The sequence below is a fragment of the Cannabis sativa genome, chromosome X (assembly GCF_029168945.1).
Source record: "Cannabis sativa cultivar Pink pepper isolate KNU-18-1 chromosome X, ASM2916894v1, whole genome shotgun sequence".
NCBI lineage: Eukaryota > Viridiplantae > Streptophyta > Magnoliopsida > Rosales > Cannabaceae > Cannabis > Cannabis sativa.
This window is the reverse complement of record NC_083610.1, coordinates 21,688,272-21,709,097: the sequence shown is the minus strand read 5'-3', so window position 1 is coordinate 21,709,097 and position 20,826 is coordinate 21,688,272. Positions and strand designations below refer to the sequence as shown.

Sequence of the window (20,826 nt, the reverse complement as noted above, 5' to 3'; positions counted from 1 at the left end):
TGTCAAGTCATTATCTACGAACCACGTGTCATTTTTTTATTGGTATATTTAAATTAATTTTAATAAAAAAAAACTAATGATATAGACCATTCAAGGGTTGTTGCGTGGCCATCGATTTGACAATTAATGTCCAAGTACTTATGGAAGTTTCAGAAATATAACTTCAGTATTATTATCATAAAATATTAAACTTAAGTATTTATCTACAATTGAAAATTAAACTTAAATATTTATATCGTAAATTAATAAGTGAAATTCACTCACCAATTCAAGCATATAACTCCTATCATTTATACTAATTATAATTGATGATAAAATATTGTCTAATCATAAGTTACATATATTTCAAATTCAAGTAAAATGTGTAACTCCAATACACATAAAGAGAATAAGTTACAAATCTCGTAACTTAACAAAGGAAAGAAAGAGTTTGTTATTACAAACAACTCTATACTTGCACTTGCAAAATTCTCACTTCTTAACTCACTCAACTCTCTCTATTATATGCCTCTTAATTCCCAATCCCATCTCTACTTCCAATTGTACCATGATGCTCCAACGTACTAACTTAATTGTCATAGATATTTTTTGACCATCTTTTTGTTTATGCATTTATTTTATAAATTGTCATTAACCATCTACAACATTATTAGTACAAGTTAGGCCCATTTGATTCGTAAAGCCTCGTATGATTAGGCCCATTGCGAAAAATAATAGGATGGCCCAATTTTTGAAAATGATGCTAGTTGGTTTAGGAGGAAGGAATATAATAAAGGAAAATTTTTGGTAAATTTTTTAGACTTTTATGTTTAATGATTTTCTTTTTTATATTTTTACCGTGTTCATACAAATAACACTAAAATAATAAAAAAATTATATAAAAATAATATACATATAGCAAAAAAACTAACAATAAAATAAGAAAAATACAACATAAAACTACATAAAAAAACCGTATTTTATATAAATAAAATCGTATAAATATTTAAAATTCTATACAACTATTTTTTTGTAATTTTTTTGTTGCTTTTGTATTTTTTGAAATAATCCCTATAATAAAAAGAAAATTACAAATTTTATGAGTTCTTATATTTTTTGTGCAAAAATTTGACATTTTCTTTCAAAAAAATGTTATTTTATGAGAAAATTGAAAAAAAAAAATTATATAGAAAAATCGAGTAAGGGTAACCAGGTACTCTTAGTAACGATTTACCATAAGAGGGTAACCAAGTACCCTATGCTGTTCTTTCCGTATTTTTTAACTTTTTTCAAAATTTTCCCATAAAATAAATATTTTTACAAAAAATCATATTTTTGCAAATATATTCTCTAAAAATCACAAAAATAAAAAATTTGGCAATATGGGATATTTAGCCCAACTCAAAGCCCAAAAGAGAAAGAAAAATGCTAAGTAAAGAGTACTAAGCAAGAGGTTTTGGGGTTTGTTAGAACATTAAGAGAACACAGTTGCAACGCCGCCGTTTTGTACTTCGTCTTCTTCATCTCTGCCATAACCATGGGAGGAGCAGAAACCAGTAAGGAGCTTCTACACTTGGAGCACAAGAATCCCTCAACTTCATCTCTAGGTATTTCTTTCATTCACTCTCTCTTATGTCTTTTATTATTATCATTATTCCTTACTCATATAAATATATATGTATGTATGTATGTATGTAACTATGTATATGCAGAATCAGCGGTACTTGTTTGTAAATCAGAATCTGAAAGAAAGAAAAGCAAGTCTGATGAAAAGCCCACCATTGCTCCTGTCCCTCGGAGTCGATGTACTTGTTAAATTTCTCATCTTTTGGTTTGTAGGTTTTAATGGAGAAATAGAATTAGAGTAATGTTGGGTTTCATGAATATTTCATTTTGATTGATTTTTTTTGTCTTTATTATTATTATTCAGTTCTTGGAAAAGTAAAAGACTTTTTGGGAGTAATTTCAGAAGCCAATGAAAAATTGCAGCTTCATAAACAGGTTGCCATTCTAATCCTTACATTTTGAAGTAAGATTTAACTTTATGTACCAATTTTACTGATTATTATTATTTATGTACTAAATTATGCTCATAGAATTTAATATCTATTAAATCATGTCAATGACCCTTAAATTTTGACATGTACTTAATCATGCTCGTGAACTTTCATCTCAATAGATCAGAGAGAGATTTTTAACGATCTTAAAAGTTCAGGAGTATGATTTAGTATATGTCAAAGTTCGAAGAACTAAAATCTTAATTAACTCTTTTTTCTTAAAATTGATTTAATTGTGTTTTGGTTATAGGACAATTCTAAGAGCTATGATATTGAAGCACTAGATGGAAATGAATCTCAAGTTATTGAAATGGTATCTCATTTCTCTCTTTGTTTATCTAATTGACCTTTGTTAAATGTTATTGAAAAATTCTACAATACGGGATGCACTGATTCATCTCTATCTATTTTGGTATTCGAAATAATTTTTTAGTTAATTTTTTTCTCATGATCATGTACGTTATAGTTATTTAAGACATTCTGCAAAATTTGAAAAAATTTAACACGCTGAAAACAGGATTCAAAAATTGTGTTGCACTCACTCGTGTGAAATAGACTATTTGAACATTGTTTTTTATATTGTGAATTATTTTGAATTTTTCAAAATTTTATAAGACATCTTATATAACTATAACGTACATGAATATGAAAAAAATAGACTAATTTTTTTTTCTAGATGCCGAAATAAGTAAAACTGATGCATCCTTTTTAAGATTTGGTTTGGTTTTCTTGACTTAAACTACTCAATTTACAGGACTTAATGTTGGGTATTACTGATCTTAAAACTCCTGATGCTGTGGCTGCTGCTGAATCTGCAATTGCTGGGTGCCAACCTAAGATTCCTTTGGCTGAATCAGAATCTGATGATAGTATTATTAGTAGTAGTGATGATGAAGAGGAACATGAGGAGAATGAGATTGGCAAAACTGATCATGGTGAAGAAGATGACAGTGAGAATGAGGATCTTGTGATAACAATTTCTTCTTCTAATAAGCATAAAAGATCTAAATCTTCCAAAGCCAAAGCAAGAAAGAAAAAGATTGAAAAAAAGCCAAAGATTGTTGAACTTTGATATGGTATATTTTTGCTAGTAAGTTGTTGCAAATTATGCTCTATCTAACTATTTGTAGGATTGTTTTGTGTATAATGTGAGTTCAAACTTTGCAATTTTTTGTTTCAAAAACTCTTTGTATTCCACAATTATATTTTAACACTTAGTTTTTTTTAAAGAAAACAGATATATTCTAGTAAAAGACACAAAACTTGATAAGGTTTCAAAGTAAAAAAAATAACCTTAAAAAATTAAATAAATAAATTTGTAGGGAGATTTTTTTTTTTTAAATAAGCATGCTTAAAAAGAAAAGATTCGACTTCCCGTTATTACCAAATAGGTTTGCAGGAATAGAAGGTACAAGTAATCAACCATATCATTGGTGGGTGAACACTCACTTTACCACATTATGAGCTACGAAATTACTTCAATATAAAAAAAAAAAAAAAAAAAAAAAAAAAAAAAAGCTACAAAATTACAAGTTCTATTAATATTAGATAAAAAGTAACTCTCAAAAAAAGAAAAGGTTCTATTACAAAACGAAGCGTAGTTCAAAAGCATCCAATATGAATTCTTTTCCGTAAGAGTGTTGATAACCATTTTAGAGTTGCTTTCCACAATAATAAACTTGTGGCCTTTTTTTAACTACTTCCAACGCCAAACAGCAAGCAGTCACTTCTCCAGACAGAGAATCAGTTAATCCAAGAATTTCGTTTGAACCCAAACCACCTCACCAAGATGGTTCCTTGCTACCACTGCAATATATATATTTCTTATCCTAACTCTAACATCACAATCCAGTTTAAATTTATAGAGAGACTTAATCACCAAACACAAAACTCATCTATAATAAAAGAAAAAATTACATAACGCATTACTTATAAATTGTATAGTAAATTATGGAAAAAGTATAAATAAGTTGTATATATTGTAATAATTATTTATAAAGTAATGTATTATGCATTTTCCCCTTTTTAAAATCTAGGAATTTATATTGCTTAAAAAAATCAAATATATTTTTTAAAAAGTGAAAATAGTAGATGATGGGTTAAATAATTGTAAAGGCATTTCACATTATAGTTTAAAATAGAATTTAATTACAAATATGTTGTGTAAAAGGAAATAAAAGAAAATTATGTTTGCTGAAATTGCAAAAGTGACTCCAATAGTCCAATCCAAAATAAAGAGTAAAGAGTAAAGAGAAAAGAGAAGAGCAAGTGCCTACCTAACCTACACACATGCTCCTCAACCATATTACAAATAGGTGAATTAAAATCTTATTGTCTCCTAATATATCACCTATATAATAAAGACACCTCATAAAATGATATAGATAATAATAGTAAATGATATATTTTTTCTAAATTTTTAGTGTTAAATGATTGATCTAATCCAAGATCAACCTTAAGGTTAAATAGGCTTTAGAAAAAAAATAGACTCTTATGGTAAAAATAAAAAGTATTTTTAAAAATTATTAACAAAATATATATACTTTTGAAAAGACATTTTTGTTATTTAAGCTCTTAAAATGAATGAATTCGGGCGCGAACTTAGCCTACCTTAGCCAAGGGCCAGTCCTGATCTAATTTAATACTATTTCTTATATATTTAAATTTTATATAAAATATATAAAACAAGATATTAAAGTGTATTAAGAAAAACAATTTGATTAGATGAAGACCAAAACGTTAAGCAAAAACAAAATTGTACAAATCTCACAAAAAAAAAGGTCAAATAATAATCAAACCAAGTCAATTATAATAAACGTCCTAAAGCCAACGTCCAAGGAACAAAGGTGATAAATTTAAATTAGACTTACCAAAAAGAAGACACCATCTAAACAAAAAAAACAAAAAACTAGTCGGAGTAAACCTCCATCCTACACCAAATTCACAAATGCTAGTGGATCCAAATGGATACCACTGACCATGATCGGGGATGAAAGAAATCCCCGACATGCAAAGCCACAACCCAACACCAACCTCCCGTCGTAAGAATAGCCACCACCACCACCAACACCTCTAGGAGGGGAGGCATCTGACCCCAACACCAAAATCAAAGCAGTCAACTGCCACAACCAACTCATTGACACCCGAAAGCACAACCCTAAAACCCAACTCTACCTAATATTAGCACCTTTCGAAGTTTGCCCAATATGAGCACCTCCCGAATATCAAACTGGTGGCGACTGAAGCAAAGGGGAAAGTTGTACCCGAAAAACAGCCCACACACATGGGTATCAAACCTCGACCCATGAACGAAAAAGCCCCACAATCAGTGTCCTAGTCTTAGACACCATATCATATGGTGTTGATAGGCATAGTAGTATTCTTTAATTTATTGTGCACACAAATCATAGTTAAGAAAGAAACGATAGGATAGAACAAGTGTATATACAAAAAGAAAAACAATAGTGCATATATTAGAGGATCAAAATATCATCTGGTACATAAACTAACAAATTAACAAGTTCTTTTTTTTTCGTTTTTTTTGGGGTCATTTTTTTTTTTAAGTACTAAATTCATTCATACATTGGAGCATCAAAGATCTGCAGGGTTAAGACTAACCGTTAACATGAGGATCAGTCATCTTTTAGGCCATTTTTACTAACTAATGAAGATAAGCGGTCTGGACCGCCTGGTACTGATAGCCATTCGCAAAGTAGTTGCCATGTGCGGGGGAGAGACTGTATGTTGCAGAACCGATCAGGGAAGGACAATGGTTGTCATTTGGTCCGGGGTAGACATAGGGTCGTTCATACATGTACTGCGGATACCTGTTTTCAGCAACTCTAGGATAAAACGTCTTTTCAGCAGGAATATTAGTAACACGAGGCCCAGCACCAACCCCATTAGCCCGAGGTCTCTTTGGTTGAGGCTTTGCTGCTTCAGTCACCCTTTTCTTGTCTGCCTTGGCCTTCTCCAGCTGGACAACCTTTTTCTGCAATGGATCCACCGGGTACTGCTCCTCAAGCTTATGCTCTTCAATGCACTTCACCACAGTCTTAAGAGCAGTCAACTCTCGCTCATTCACCTCATTCTTAAACAAAACAACAATACAACGGTTAGGTACACTCACTCGGTTTCGCCAACACACTCCTATTTTGGTGTTGACCCATTAAAAAGTGTTTACTCACCTGAACAGTAGGAGATGTATTCCCTGGTTTGGATGGCGAAACAGCTTTTCTTGCCTCCTTCAAGTAAGATTTCAGTAAAGCCACAGGAGAGAATTGCTGTGTCAGTTCAAATGCAAAAGCCAAGTTGACAGCATCAATTTGTCTTCCACTGTTAACAAGTACTTCAATTACACCTGTAGTAGAATCCAATGAAAACAAAAAAGTGAATTGGAATTTGAAAGTCCATCAAAAGCTAGAATTGTCATCTATCTATCCCACCAAGCAATGAGAGCCTCGTCAGAATTGTCAGCTAATGCAAAGTGAGCTTCACTTTATTAGCTGGATTTCACAAAGGGGCAAGTGCAAGATCCACATATTCACACTATTTTACAATCAATCAGGATAAACATATGAGGTATGACAAAAAAAAAATCAAAGGGAAAGAAAATACCTCTAATTATGACAAGCTTAAGTTCTTAGTTCTAATATCAACATAAATAAAAATGATCTATGACATGCTCTAATTCATATAACAAACCTGGCATTTTCTCGGATAGTCCAAGGGAACGACACAGATCAGCTGTTTGGCGACGACGAGAAACCATTGGCACTAGCCTGGATAATTCTTCCTCGTCGAAATCAGAGGCGATACCAAAAGTGGCCAGAAGTTGCAGAAATGCATGAGCTTCTAATGAGTTCCCATTGCTGTCATCCAGATCAAGAGCATCCAACTTTGGCTTCCATTCTTCAGCAATTTCTTTTGCTTGCTCCTTAACCTCTTCTGTGATAACCTCAGAAGCAGAAGCCAAATCTAGGCTTGTTAACAAAGTGCTCAGACATTCCATCAACATGATACATGTACGGCGAAGACCCAAGAGATTTGAATCCTTCTTTCCATCAGTATTGGTAGATTCAGCGCGGTAAAAGTCTTCCAAAGACTCTAACACCAAAGATGCAGGATTTATTGCAGCTCTTAATGCAAATGGAATCTCTTCCCTTATGGCAGCAAGATTTTTTCTGTTGTCTGATATAAATTTGTGAAGCCCTTCTGAGTCCATCTCTTTACATAGTGTCACTAACTGAGGATAAGACTTCACACCCTCATGCTCATTTTCAGGACTTTTCATTTCCTCTAAGTCACCATCAGAAATTGTATTCTCTTGTGGTGTCTCTTCAGTGCTTGGCTGTACATTTTGACCCTCAGTAGTCACAACAGCCGGATCATCAGACGATACTTTCCTGTGCTTATCTCGAGCACTAGCAATGGCAAATACAGCAGCATCCCTCTTCTCTTGAAGCTTGTCCAATGAAGCTTGTTCCTTGGCCACTATATCTGCTTCCTTCTTCACCAGCAAATCACGGGCTTTTATTGTTCTGTTCTCAAACTCCTTTTCTTGGTCTTCCAACTCATGAAAACGCCTCTTTAAAGACTTTTCAAGCCCGTGAAAATGTTCTTCGAGTTCTTTCCATTTTAAATTAAGGGTCACTGCCCTGTGACTTTCAAGTTCAGCAAATGCTTTCTGAAGCTGTTGTATCTTCGAGGTCGTAGAGTCTATCAGCGTAGCAACAGAATGAGTATTATCCATGACAGAAAATCTGCAGGCAATACAAAGTGATAAGAAAAGAACAATGTAAGATTTGAATGAATCCAATAAAAATACAATGCAAACCAATACGACATTAAACCAGGCTAATCAAATGGGTGCTCTAACAAAAGAAAAGACCTCTTATTGAAACCATGATGCCTAACCCAAAATATCAACCATTGACAAGGAAGGCACTGAACTTAACCCCCCAAAAAAGGACTATAGAATGTGTACCAAAACAAAATTTACTCAATACAAAACTTCTGATCCATATAAAATTACAAATTCAGACAAACAGATCATGATGAAACATATCAAGACCATAAGTAAGAGGAATTAACAGCACTAAATGCAGGGAATCATGCTTTCATATATTCTTGCAATACTTCACACATGTAATTTTTGTTGTTCATCATACATCTTAATTAACATTTTAACATACAAAATGGTCATACATAACATAACATAGGTTATTTGTAGCGAAACCTCTTTATGTTTACTTGTCTTTGTAAATTTGAGGTGTCAGCAGGATATTATAACTGTATTGCTTTCAAAATTTTACTTTCACGTATACATAGTAGCCAACCAATTGGTATATAACTATGATATTTAACTGACGTCTTCAAATTTACGAAGAAAAATAAACTTAAAGGGTTTCGCCACCAATTACTCAACCTTTTTTTAATATTATATAAAAGCAGATAGTTTAACTACTACAATGTCAAGTAGTAAAAACATGTTGAAAATCACAAACACTGAAAGTAATGCAACAAACACTGAAAGTAATGCAACAAATCTTCCCAACCAAACAAAGAATCCCATTTATCCAAAACTACAAATCTAACACACACACACAAACATAAACTTCATTTCTCTGATGATCGGCTCAAATAATGCATTTTTATTTTTTAGCTAAAGACTTTCACTTCACGACTAAAATTTACCATTAAGAAATAAATAATAATATTAAAAAACAACACTTCATGGGAAGCTGAATCGAAAACATAAAACAAACAAACAACTTACTGAAAAAACTAAAAACGACAAAAAAATAAATTACAACTGATAATAACAACTAACAAGCTCGAATTTCAACGAATAAAGATATCTGACTAAGAGATCGCCTGATATTAAATTAAAAAAAAAAAAAATACATATATTAATAGTAATAGTAATTAAAACCCTAACCCAAAAAAAAAAAGAACTGTAAAACGAGCAAAGTAGTACTTTCGAACAGAAATTGGTGAGAATAATCTCGGAAAAAACGAGAATTTTCTAGGAAAATGAGGACATTTTGTTGGTAAAGAAAGAGGTCCGATCTGGGTAAAAGAGGAAGAGATTAGAAATGAGAAGAGTAGATCATATTGATGATGATAATAATAAAGAAAGGATTTTTTTACCTGATAGAGATGAATTGAGGTGAGGTGGGTGTGTAAGGATAGAGAATTTGGAGATGAATGTAATGAATCAAATCAATCCATTAGGTGGAAATGAAAGTAGAAGATGAGTGGGTGGTGGTGCTGCTACTCTGGAAAAGGAAATCCCTACATAGACGCACAAAGACAAAGAGAGAAGAGAAAAAGAGGAAAGTTAAGAGAGGATGTTTTTATCGCTTCCCACCCCTTCTTTCCCTTTTCACTTTTTTCCCACACTCCCCATTTTTGCTACTTCCAACCCCCTCCCCCAACTGTCGGGCAACCACTACTTAATACTAGTTGTCTCGTCTGGTACGCTGTGTTGTATTAACATTGATATGAGAAATGTTAAAAAGTACTATTGGTATCTATCATTGTCCTATATGTTAATATTGGTATTGGTCAAATTAGGTATCGAATCTCGTATAGTTTAATATAATAATTTTTAAGGAGTATCATTAACTAATTGCAAGATGACATATTTAGAGATGCTAGACATCGTTGATGCCTAATAACAATGTTTTATTGGTATAGGTTATCAAGGTGCCTAGTATTTAGCACATCTATGATATGACGACTTTATAATTGGTTAACGGTTCTCTATAATCTTTATTAAAAAGTTAATTAGAATTTTTGCATGATGGAACTTTTAAATCTATTAAATTATGTCTTTGAATTTTTAAAGCCGTTAAAAAATTTGTTGAATTATTGAAATTATTGAATTTAAGAACTTTTATCTAATTTTATTTAATTTTGCTGAACGATTGTTAATGCCTAATAGTAATGCTCCATTTATATAGGTTAACAGTTCTCTATACTCTTTATCAAAAAGTTAATTAAGATTTTTGCATTCTAAATTTTTGAATGTATAAAATTATGTCTTTGGACTTTTCAAGTCATTAAAATTTTTCCTTAAATTATTGAATTTAAGAACTTTTATATAATTTTATTAAATTTTGTTAATGTGACGATATTTCATATACTGAATTGTGTCTCTAAAATCATGCCTCAGAACTTTAACGTGTACCAAATTGTGCTCCCGAAATTTTCATTCACGTTAGACTTTCTTTAGTAAAATTGGGCAAAAATCCTTAAATTCAATAATCTCAATAGTTTGAGGGGAATTTTTAACAACGTGAAAAGTTAAAGGGGCGTGATTTGGTATACGTAAAAGTTCAGAAAATAAAATTCCAAATTAGCATAAATTAAAATAAGTGGGACCCGATATTAAATTGAACTAATAGCGATATTACACTTCATAGAATGTTAGGCACCCTGAGTGGCTTTTAACATTTCACTTGTTATATTGTGTAGTATAATATTGTGTTGGATTGTATTGTATTGTATTAATATTATTTAATATATTTAATATTTACTTATTAATAGTTTGTGTAAAATTATATTATTTTTGTCATAAACTCGACTCCAACTCTGATTCCGTCCTAGTCCGAGTTCGAGTCCAAGGTCGTCTAGGTTTGAGTCCAATTCCGTAAATATTATAATATAAGTTAATACGTTTTATTTGTTATATATTAAATAATATGACTTACATTGTATTAGAAGTTGTGGTAGTAATAATTAATACAATATAATATTTTATTCAAATATAGTGTTACTTGCTATTTAATACAATATGACCCTTATACATCCTATTAAATGAGACTTTTATTTATTTTTTACTAATTAGGATGTTTGTCTTGAACTTTAACATTGATAAAATTATGTCATATGAACTTTATAGAGTGTTAAAAAAAATTGAACTATTAAAATTGTTGAATTTAAAAAAAATTCTCAAATTTTACTAATAGAAGTCTGACATGTAAGAAAATTTAAGGGACAATATTTTATACATTTCAAAGTTTAGGGATGCGATTTAGTAAATATCGAAATTCGATAGCACAATTAGTACATAAATAATCATTGCATTAGTAAATTAAACAGAATTAGTTAGTAGTCCTTGAATTAAATAATCTTAATAATTTAAGAAAAAAATTTAACGATCTTGAAAAATTTAAGAGTATGATTTAATACATGTTAAAATTTATAGAAATATGATTTAGTACATATTAAGAGACAAAAATTCTAAATAACTTTTATTTTTAATAAATTATTTATTTCATTTTAAAAAAAACCATTAATTTCCTTTCCAAAGTTTTACAGCCAGTTGTCTCAAATTAAAAAAAAAAAACAAGAGTTTTACAATCAATTTTATTGAATTTTCAACTAAGATTATTGGAAAATTTGATGGTGCTCGCATCTCATTATTTTTCATAGATAGTTTTATTTATTTTTTTATAATATTATACAACGTAGTTATTTAAGTTATTTTTATAAAAAAAAATATTTAAATCACTAAAATAAAATTTAAATAATTCATTCCATGCTAGTTTTTTTTACACGTGTAAAATGAAATTATACTTTTTATATCGAAAATTATTTTAAATTTTTTAAAAATTTATAAAATATCCTAAATAACTACATAATATATTTTTGGGAAATTTTATAATGCACCCCCTTAAAAAGGATACACCGATACATCTCTCTCTATTTTAGTATTCGAAATAATTTCTTAGACAAATTTTTTCTCATGGTCATGTAAATTATAGTTATTTAAGACATCCTGCAAAATTTTAAGAAATTCGGAAAAGTTTAACACGCCAAAAATTGCGTTCAAGCAGTGTGTTGCACACGTGACTATTTTATTTTATACGCGTGTAAAATAGACTGTTTGAACATTGTTTTCTATATTGTAAATTATTTCGAATTTCTCAAAATTTTGTAGGATATCTTAAATAGCTATAACGTACATAAATACATATATAAAAAAAAATGACTAATTTTTTTTCAAGATGCCGAAACAAATAAGGGTACATCAATACCTTTTTTTTAAAGTGGTGCATTGTAGAATCACAATCACCCTATACTTTTATATATAAACAATAATAGTAAAACTATTTAAATGTCAAATATAATAATAAAAAAAAAAAAAACAAAGTGCAAGGTACATTCATTTCTTATAGATACACTGTACAATCCCCCCAAATCATATAAGCATTCCATGTAAAATATAATTTACTTTTATTTCTCATTTTTTTAGAAGGTGAGATGGAACAATTTTTTTTTTTTTTGAAAAATAATATAATTTAAAAATATATATTTTATAAAATAAAAAAATTACGTAAAAAACAAAATATTCGTTTTTTAATTTTTTTTTTTTTTGATGAAAAAGCTTATTGTAATTACCATATGTCTTATGAAAAAATATTGGAAATTAACAACATATACTTTTTCTAACAACTCCCATTTTTGTGAGTGGTTTCATCAATAATGGGAGTGCTCCTAAGCTTTACACCTGGCTCCCTATAATGGACTCACATTGACGACTTGTCTTTTTTAAATTAAATTATCATAAGAAATAATTTAGAAAATAGGTTGGAAAAAAATTATAAGGTAAATATTTAAATTGGATAAATACCATTTTGGACCCTGTGTTTTGCAAAAATTACAGATTGGACCCTGTATTTTGTTAAATGACAAAAGACAAAATGGACCCTGTATTTTCTAAAATAGTAAAAATAAGACCCTGAGCTTAATTTTTGACAACTTTTTTTTTAATACAACCAACTTGAAGGCAATGCTTAATAAGAACAGATACAAAAAATGTAAACAGTTTTGTCCTAGCACTTTTAGATCAGATTATAATTAAACTTTATTTTGACAAAAAATCAATTCAGGGTCCTATTTGTACTATTTTAAAAGATACAGGGTCCATTTTGTCATTTTACAAAACACAGGGTTCAATTGGTAACTTTTGTAAAACAGAGGGTCCAAAATGGTATTTACCCAAAAAAAAATTATAGGGTAAATATTTAAATTTAACTTTCTTATAAATAAATACTGTATATTTAGAATTTTTATAAGTACCTAACTATTAAGTATAAGTACTTTTCTCAAAAAAAAAAAAAAAACTATTAAGTATAAGTCAATGACCATGTATTTTAATTGGTCCACGTTATTAAATTTTTATTTTTTATTTAAAAATTTATTTAAATACATTAATAAAAAACGACACGTAGATATTAATTTAAAATTTCACTGGTAGGGTGTAGATACTATTACTGCAAGAAATTAAACTTATAGTATGTTTAGAAGTAACTGTGTAATTACTAGAGTATTAATTACACATTTTAGTAATTACACTTTATTTTAATACACAAGATGTATTTGGATATAAAGTGATAATTACATATGAAATATTCCTAATATCTTGTTTGGTGAAATAATGTAAATAATATTTTTTTAGCACAGTGTAATTACACTCAATTTTTATGGGATCATAAGAATTGGAATTTCTCAATTACTTCTAATTATACACTTAACGTGTAATTTTGTAATCATACAAATATATCAAATTGTATAATTATTTTTAATTACACATAAATTTAATTACACTGAAACTTTTCAAACGGTATTTAAAGCTGCAAATTACTAAAAAAAAAATATCTATTCTAATTTTTTTAAACAAAATTAAACGTTAGCTCAGCAAAATAATGTTCCATAGAGAAGGGTATTATTTTTTTTATGGTTAGTTAAGGTTTTAACGTATTTGATTAAATAAAAAGCTAAAAAAGAATCTTTGTAACCTGAAATTTGTTTGGTCTGACAATATTTATATTTTTATTTTGATTTTAATAATAATAATAATAATAATTAAACATAAAATTATTGAATGGATAAACTTCAAAGTTGTATAGATTAGAACAAGTGTACTTTTAACTCTGCAAAGTCAACATTTCAATTACTAGCAAGTGATGTTATAAATATAAATAGTTGAATTATTGTTGTTGGGAGAGTCCAATAGTTAGGCCTAGAATAACTTACATGGGCCTACTTTAGCCCATTTAATGGGCCTACATTATGTTGTATTTCAAGTATTGGGTTTATAAAAATTGCTCATAATGTCTATGCCCCAAAATTGTACCTTTTTCTATCGTTACCATTTTATGGGAATTTTTCCCATATTGGTTTTTTTTTCCTTTCTTTATGATAACTGGTTACTAGTATCAAAATAGCTATATTATATCACTAATAAAGTAAAACATTAGTAATAGTAATCACTTATTATACCACATAGATATTTAAAGAGAAATGTTAGAAGACACCATTGACACCTAACATTATGGCTGCACACGGGTCCAGTTTTCGGGTTTTCGAATATCATCGTTAAATACCAACTAGATTGTTATTGTATTGACTTTGAAGTTTTACTTTCACGTATATACAGGTGTACACAATGACCATTCAGTTGATATTTAATGGTAATATTTAACTGACGTCTCAAATTTATCAAAAAAAAAATTAAAGGATTTTACCACAAACAAAATAAGTAAGTTAAGTGTATAAAAATTAAATGAGTCTTTTTTAAGAGTATAGTATAGAATAACTTTTATCGAATGCTCTTTGTGGCGAGGTGGCTGCGTATTGCTTAGCACTTGATATGGTAAAGTTTAAAGGGCACAAGTTCATTATTGCGGAGATCGACTATAGAGTGGTGATCAATTCTTTTAATTGCTTGTCATCTTGTTGGAAGATTGAGAACTATTTTTCTTTTTGCTTTAGGTTTTCTAGTTGTTTTGATAATTGCGTTTTTTATTTGTATACTGAGAATTTATAATTTTGCTGTCCATAATATGATTAAATGAACTTATACTCACAAACAATTTGGTAATTTGTATATTTCTTCTATTCCAACAGACTTATTTTATCAATGATAACTTTTTTTTTTAAATAAAAATTTGGAAATACAGTAATTTAGTAATAAAAATATTTGAACATCTTTAAAATTAAAAATTGAACTAGCAAGCATGAGCTCAAAATAAATACATAAAAATAAAAAGTACATGGAATTTTCAAAATTGGTCAAAACGCGTTTTTTTTCCCTTTTTATGGGACAAGATCATTTATATTATATGCATAATACATAGTAATTGCAAAATTATATACCCTTAAAACAAAGTAATCATATTAGAAAAATCTAAAATCATAACCACTAAACTTATAATGGTCTTGTCAAATTTACCTCATACAATAGTAAATGGACAGCTAGAGTTCTTTATTAAAAATAATGAAAAATGAAAAAACAACTATGGTGAAAATTACACAAAATATTATAATTGTCATAAATTTATCTTTCTAGTTATTTTTAGTTGTTTTATAGTTGATTTATAACTATCATGATATTGATTTCTCGTTATCTTTTAGTTATTATTTTACGTTTTGTTGAACAAAGTGTATATTTGTAATTTTAAAACTTTACTAATGTATTTTTATAATTAAAAATTTTAGATCGTAAAATTATAAATAAAACATAAAAGAATAGTATTTTTAAAATTTTCTTAAAACATTTATGTGATTTTTTTTTTTAATTTTTACATCATCCTTTTTATGTTAAGACCTTGGACATATTTTTTTTTTTTTGAAAATAAGCACCAAGTTGCATTAGATAAAGGAAATATAATTAGACCTCACGGTTATTACAAAGCATGTTCTCCGGCAAAGAAGAGACCGGAATACAGCCAAACTTAGTGGGTAAAAGCTCACTTGGCTACATTATGGGCAACATAGTTACAACGTCTACTAACATTCATAAAATTACAATTATTAAAAGAAAGAGTAGATCGCAATCTGTGCCTTAGGCCTAGCTTAAGAAGTCAAAAAATTTATCTAATTTTAAAAATACATATTTTTTTATTGATTTTAAAAAATATCAAGACTCGAAAATAATTTTTTTCTATAACCTACTAAATTTTAAAATCAATCCTAATATTAATTAAATTACACCAAATCATCCTTTTAAAGGGATGCACCCAGAAATTTCCAAAATTATATACCCTTAAAACAAAGTAATCATATCATAAAAATCTAAAATCAAAACCACTTAACTTATCATAGTCTTGTCAAATTTACCTCATACAATAATAAATGGACAACTAAAGTTGTTCATTAAAAAAAAGAATAGACAACTAAAGTTTCATTTTTTATTTTTTATTAGCAATTAATAAAAAAATAAATAAAAATAAAAATTAAATGAAAGTCTTGTGCTTTCATCAGTCTAAGTCGTCTCTGAGCTTGACAAAAATGGCCGGCTTGTTTGACCCGTTAAAACCTCTCTAATATCATCATCTTCTCTCTCCATCTCCCCTTCAGACCAATCTGAGAATTTTTCCACCAAAGTGATTTGCCCATTCACACTCTTTCTATTTTCTCTTGTTTATTTGGGGAAAAAGTTTGTTAATTTGCCCATATGACTTTAAGGTGTAAACTTAGATGTGGACTTGCTTTTCTATGAACCGATGGAGTTTTCATTTTCTTCTGCAAAAGAACCCAAATTCAAGCTCTGATTCAAGAACCCTTTCAAGGGTTTTTAAAAAATTTCACTCTGGTTTCTGAATTTGGACTGTGGATTCTCAGGTGGGTATTTGAGTTTTTTTTCTTTTCATTTCTGAATTTTGTGAATATTTACACCTTTTATCTTTGTTCTTAATTGAGTCAACTCAATTGGGTCAACTTAAATTTTGAGACTTTGTCTATGTGCATAATGTGAATTTTCAGGTTTTAGTGATGAAAACAAATCAATTGTTGGTTGATGTGTTTTAATAATATCCCTTATTATTGCTTTTGAATTTGTTTGCAGTCCTTGTTAGGTGAGATCATTGGCCAGCCTCAAATTGGGGTTTTGTTTTTTCTTGTTTGTATTGGTTTGGGGATTCTGGTGGCTATGAATCCCAAGAATATGGTGCTGAGTAGCAGAGTTGTTGAAAGTTTAGCTTTTATTCTTTTATGGTTGGTTCTTCATTCTAGCTTTTGTCATGGTGTTCAGAGTGATATTGATTGTTTGAAGAGTATAAAGGATTCATTAGAAGACCAGTTTAATTATTTGAACTCCTCATGGAATTTTAACAATAATACAGAAGGTTTTATCTGTAAGTTTACTGGGGTAGAATGCTGGCACCCTGATGAGAGTAAAGTTCTAAATATCAAGCTTGCTGCTATGGGACTCAAGGGTCAATTTCCTATAGGAATTCAAAATTGCACAAGCTTAACAGGCTTAGATCTTTCAAACAACAAGTTTTATGGTTCTATTCCTGAAAATATCTCTAGAATGATTCCATTTGTGACAACTCTTGATCTCTCATCAAACAATTTCTCAGGGTCTATACCAAAACTGCTCTCTAACTGTACTTATTTGAATGTTCTCAAACTTGATCATAATCGGTTCACGGGTCAGATTCCTTTAGAGCTTGGCCAGCTCTCGCGGATTAAAGAATTCAGTGCTGCCAACAATCTTCTCACTGGGCAAGTGCCAAAATTTCAATTTGCAATTACAGCACAGAGTTATGCAAACAATCCGGGACTCTGTGGGGAAATTTTGGATCCTTGTGAAGAGACTCCAAAGAAAAATCGGACTGTAATTATTGTGGCGTCAGCTGTTGGTGGTGTGACTTTTGCAGCATTGGCTGTTGGGGTTGCTTTAGCCTTCTTCTTCCGTAGAGTGGCAGTGAGGAAGAAGGAAGACGACCCCGAAGGAAACAAATGGGCAAGGAGCTTAAAGGGAACTAAAGCAATCAAGGCAAGCTAATTCACTCAATCTATCCAATGAAATATAGTTTATGCATAAATTGAACATCATATAACATTTATGTGTGCAAAATTTCATATTTCTGAGCTTTATTTAGTAAGTGTAGAGTTTCATTGATTAGTCTTTCTTACTTATATTCAGGTTTCCATGTTTGAGAAGTCAGTTACAAAAATGAGATTGAGTGATCTCATGAAGTCTACAAACAATTTCAGCAAGGACAATATTATAGGATCCGGAAGAACTGGAACAATGTTTAAAGCTGAGCTTGAAGATGGCAGTTCTCTAATGGTCAAGAGGTTGCAGCAATCTCAACACTCTGAGAAAGAGTTTTTATCTGAGATGAACACTCTAGGGAGTGTAAGAAACCGTAACTTAGTCCCACTTTTAGGATTTTGCATGGCGAAGAAGGAGAGGCTTTTGGTTTACAAGCTAATGGTTAATGGCACCCTACATAATAGGCTGCATTTCTTGGAAGAAGGCGATAAGCCTTTGGAGTGGCAAACAAGGCTCAAAATTGGAATAGGGGCAGCTAGAGGATTGGCATGGCTGCATCATAACTGCAATCCCCGTATTATTCATCGAAACATAAGCTCGAAATGCATACTGTTGGATGGAGAGTTTGAGCCAAAAATATCAGATTTTGGTCTTGCTAGACTCATGAACCCGATTGATACTCATTTGAGTACTTTCGTGAATGGAGAATTCGGCGATCTAGGCTATGTTGCTCCCGAGTATGCAAGAACTCTTGTAGCCACACCAAAAGGAGATGTGTACAGCTTTGGAGTTGTGCTTCTGGAGCTGGTAACCGGTGAGAGACCCACCCATGTTGCGAAAGCTCCAGAAAGCTTCAAGGGAAATTTGGTGGAATGGATAACACAGCTGTCTGGGAACTCTGAACTGAACGATGCCATAGATGAATCCTTAACTGGGAAAGGCGTAGACAGCGAGCTTTTTCAGTTCCTTAAAGTTGCTTGTAGCTGTGTAGTGGAAACTGCAAAGGAGAGACCTACAATGTTTGAAGTATACCAACTTCTAAGAGCCATAGGAGAGAAATATCATTTCACAGCAGAGGATGATATATTAGTTCAAACCGAAAACGGTGATGCTGGTGTACTAGAGGAACTCATTGTTGCTAGAGAAAACTGAATGGTAATTGAAAAAGATGAACATCACTATTACTCATTTGTAATTATTTTTGCTGCAGTATTGTTAGTTGTTACTATTACATATTTTGGCTTCTTTAGGTAACTTGTTACTTTCTACTAGTGTATGTTAAGTTTGTTGTAAAATTCTAGTATTATTTTACAAAACTGTGAAAGTTATATATATATATATCTATATATATGTCTCCCTCATGTGATGATCATATGAAAATAATTCAAATATTTCTTCTTTAGTCAAATCACCTATATCTATTCTCATGTTAAGTATTATTGTTGTATTGTTTGTATCTATTATGCATGTGAGACTAGTCAAGATGACAATGTTCAATGTTCAAGCTTATTAGATTGTTTTGATGAAAGAAAGTAAACCAAATTCTTTAGAACAAAGTTGAAGCTTATCTTTAAAGTAGAGAAAAGGAAAAGGGTTCACCTTTACAAGTTTGTGCAAGCTAAGCTTTTATGTTGAGTCATTGTTTGTTGTACTGTTTTTTCTTTTTTTGTTTGTTTTCATTTGCCCTATCTATCTACAAAATAATGTCTTGAATTTAGTGGATAATCATAAATTTCTCTCCATTTTTTCTCAATTATAATATATGAATATTTACAGTATTATTACTGTAAATATCTATATGTATGAAAGATATGTTTGAAAGTAATTGTATAATTAGTAATTATGTTATATTTTAAAATACAAAATGTGTTTAGATATGAAATGGTAATTACATATGAATTCTTAATATTTTGTTTGACAAAACAGTTAGCAATTATACATGACAATAATATTTTTTAGTAGTTTATATTTAAAATTAAAAATTTTAGGTAATTACACAGTGAAATTACTAGGAATACACATTTCTCCCATAGATATGGGCCCCGCGGGGACCTTCCCCTAATGGGGTGAGGATTTCCCGTCTAAATGGGGAATGGGGTAGGGACGAGGATTACTTTTTGTCCCCGAATGTTAAATGGGGTGGGGACAGGGATCACACTCTCTGTCCTGACGGGGACCCGTTTAGTATTTTATTTATATTTTTAATAATATTTTGTAATTAATAATGTATATTTGCATTTCTTTAGCATAGTATTATTTTTATGAATTTTAAGTTATGTTTTGGATAATAATTAGTTTATTTAATGTGTAATATTTTAATTTTTATGTAATTTAATATTTTTATATATTTAAATTTTTAGTGTAAACTTTATTTTTTTTATTAGGGGATTCACCGCCCCCATTAGGAGATTTCCCGCCCTATCCCCAATGGAAAATAAGCGGGGATGGGGATTAAAATTCTTAACGGGGATAGAAACGGAGGAAGCACTCCCTGCCAATTTCCCGCTCCGTGTGCATCCCTAGTAATTATACCCCATGAGTACTATGATGAAACAAATGACTAAATGAGGCCAAACTATAGCCAATAGATGTCTTGTAGAATGATATTTTAATATATTTTTGTTTAGTTTTCCAATAATAATTCAATTTACAATCATTTTTACACTAATATTTTAATTTTTAATGGACATGTTGTAGAGGTGGTGCAGTAGCTGCTACTCCTACTAGCTTACTGGGCTCAACCTCCGTCTCTGTCACACACTCTAGTACTACTCCGACATCTTCATCCTCTTTTGCACTAAGAGTTTGGTTTTAGACTTTGCTAGACAATCTAATTGATTTGTTATGTGTTTTTTGTTTAGTTTTGGACTTTGATAATCAAGCTTTGATAGATTGATTATATAGATAATTACATAAAATAGTAATTTTTGTAAATTTTTTACACTTTTACATTTATTATATATATATTTACGATATTCTCTAAAAATATAA

The 20,826-nt window shown here is 30.1% G+C and overlaps 3 protein-coding genes across 4 annotated transcripts; 2 read left to right on the top strand and 1 right to left on the bottom strand.

Moving 5' to 3' along the window:
* The first annotated feature begins 1,426 nt into the window (after nt 1-1,426).
* LOC115702781 (uncharacterized) lies at nt 1,427-3,219 on the top strand. The gene is made up of 5 exons (XM_030630219.2): nt 1,427-1,586; nt 1,692-1,784; nt 1,910-1,980; nt 2,287-2,349; nt 2,791-3,219. The coding sequence occupies exons 1-5, from the start codon at nt 1,517-1,519 to the stop codon at nt 3,106-3,108; spliced, it is 615 nt and encodes a 204-aa protein (XP_030486079.2). The 5' UTR covers nt 1,427-1,516; the 3' UTR covers nt 3,109-3,219.
* Nucleotides 3,220-5,481: 2,262 nt separating this feature from the next.
* Nucleotides 5,482-9,567, bottom strand: LOC115702779 (FRIGIDA-like protein 3). 2 transcript variants are annotated; one of them, XM_030630216.2, is made up of 5 exons: nt 9,189-9,474; nt 9,016-9,107; nt 6,741-7,798; nt 6,224-6,396; nt 5,482-6,126 (listed from the first exon to the last, which is right to left on the bottom strand). In XM_030630216.2, exons 3-5 carry the CDS (start codon nt 7,786-7,788, stop codon nt 5,698-5,700), a joined length of 1,650 nt encoding a protein of 549 aa, XP_030486076.2. In that variant the 5' UTR covers nt 7,789-7,798; nt 9,016-9,107; nt 9,189-9,474; the 3' UTR covers nt 5,482-5,697. The 2 variants fall into 2 exon arrangements, with proteins under 2 accessions (XP_030486076.2, XP_030486075.2); XM_030630215.2 differs by lacking the exon at nt 9,016-9,107 and having other exon boundaries at nt 9,189-9,567.
* Nucleotides 9,568-16,260: 6,693 nt separating this feature from the next.
* LOC115702782 (probably inactive leucine-rich repeat receptor-like protein kinase At5g48380) lies at nt 16,261-19,243 on the top strand. Its single transcript, XM_030630220.2, has 3 exons — nt 16,261-16,673; nt 16,897-17,832; nt 17,983-19,243. The coding sequence occupies exons 2-3, from the start codon at nt 16,981-16,983 to the stop codon at nt 18,985-18,987; spliced, it is 1,857 nt and encodes a 618-aa protein (XP_030486080.2). The 5' UTR covers nt 16,261-16,673; nt 16,897-16,980; the 3' UTR covers nt 18,988-19,243.
* The last annotated feature ends 1,583 nt before the right edge of the window (nt 19,244-20,826 follow it).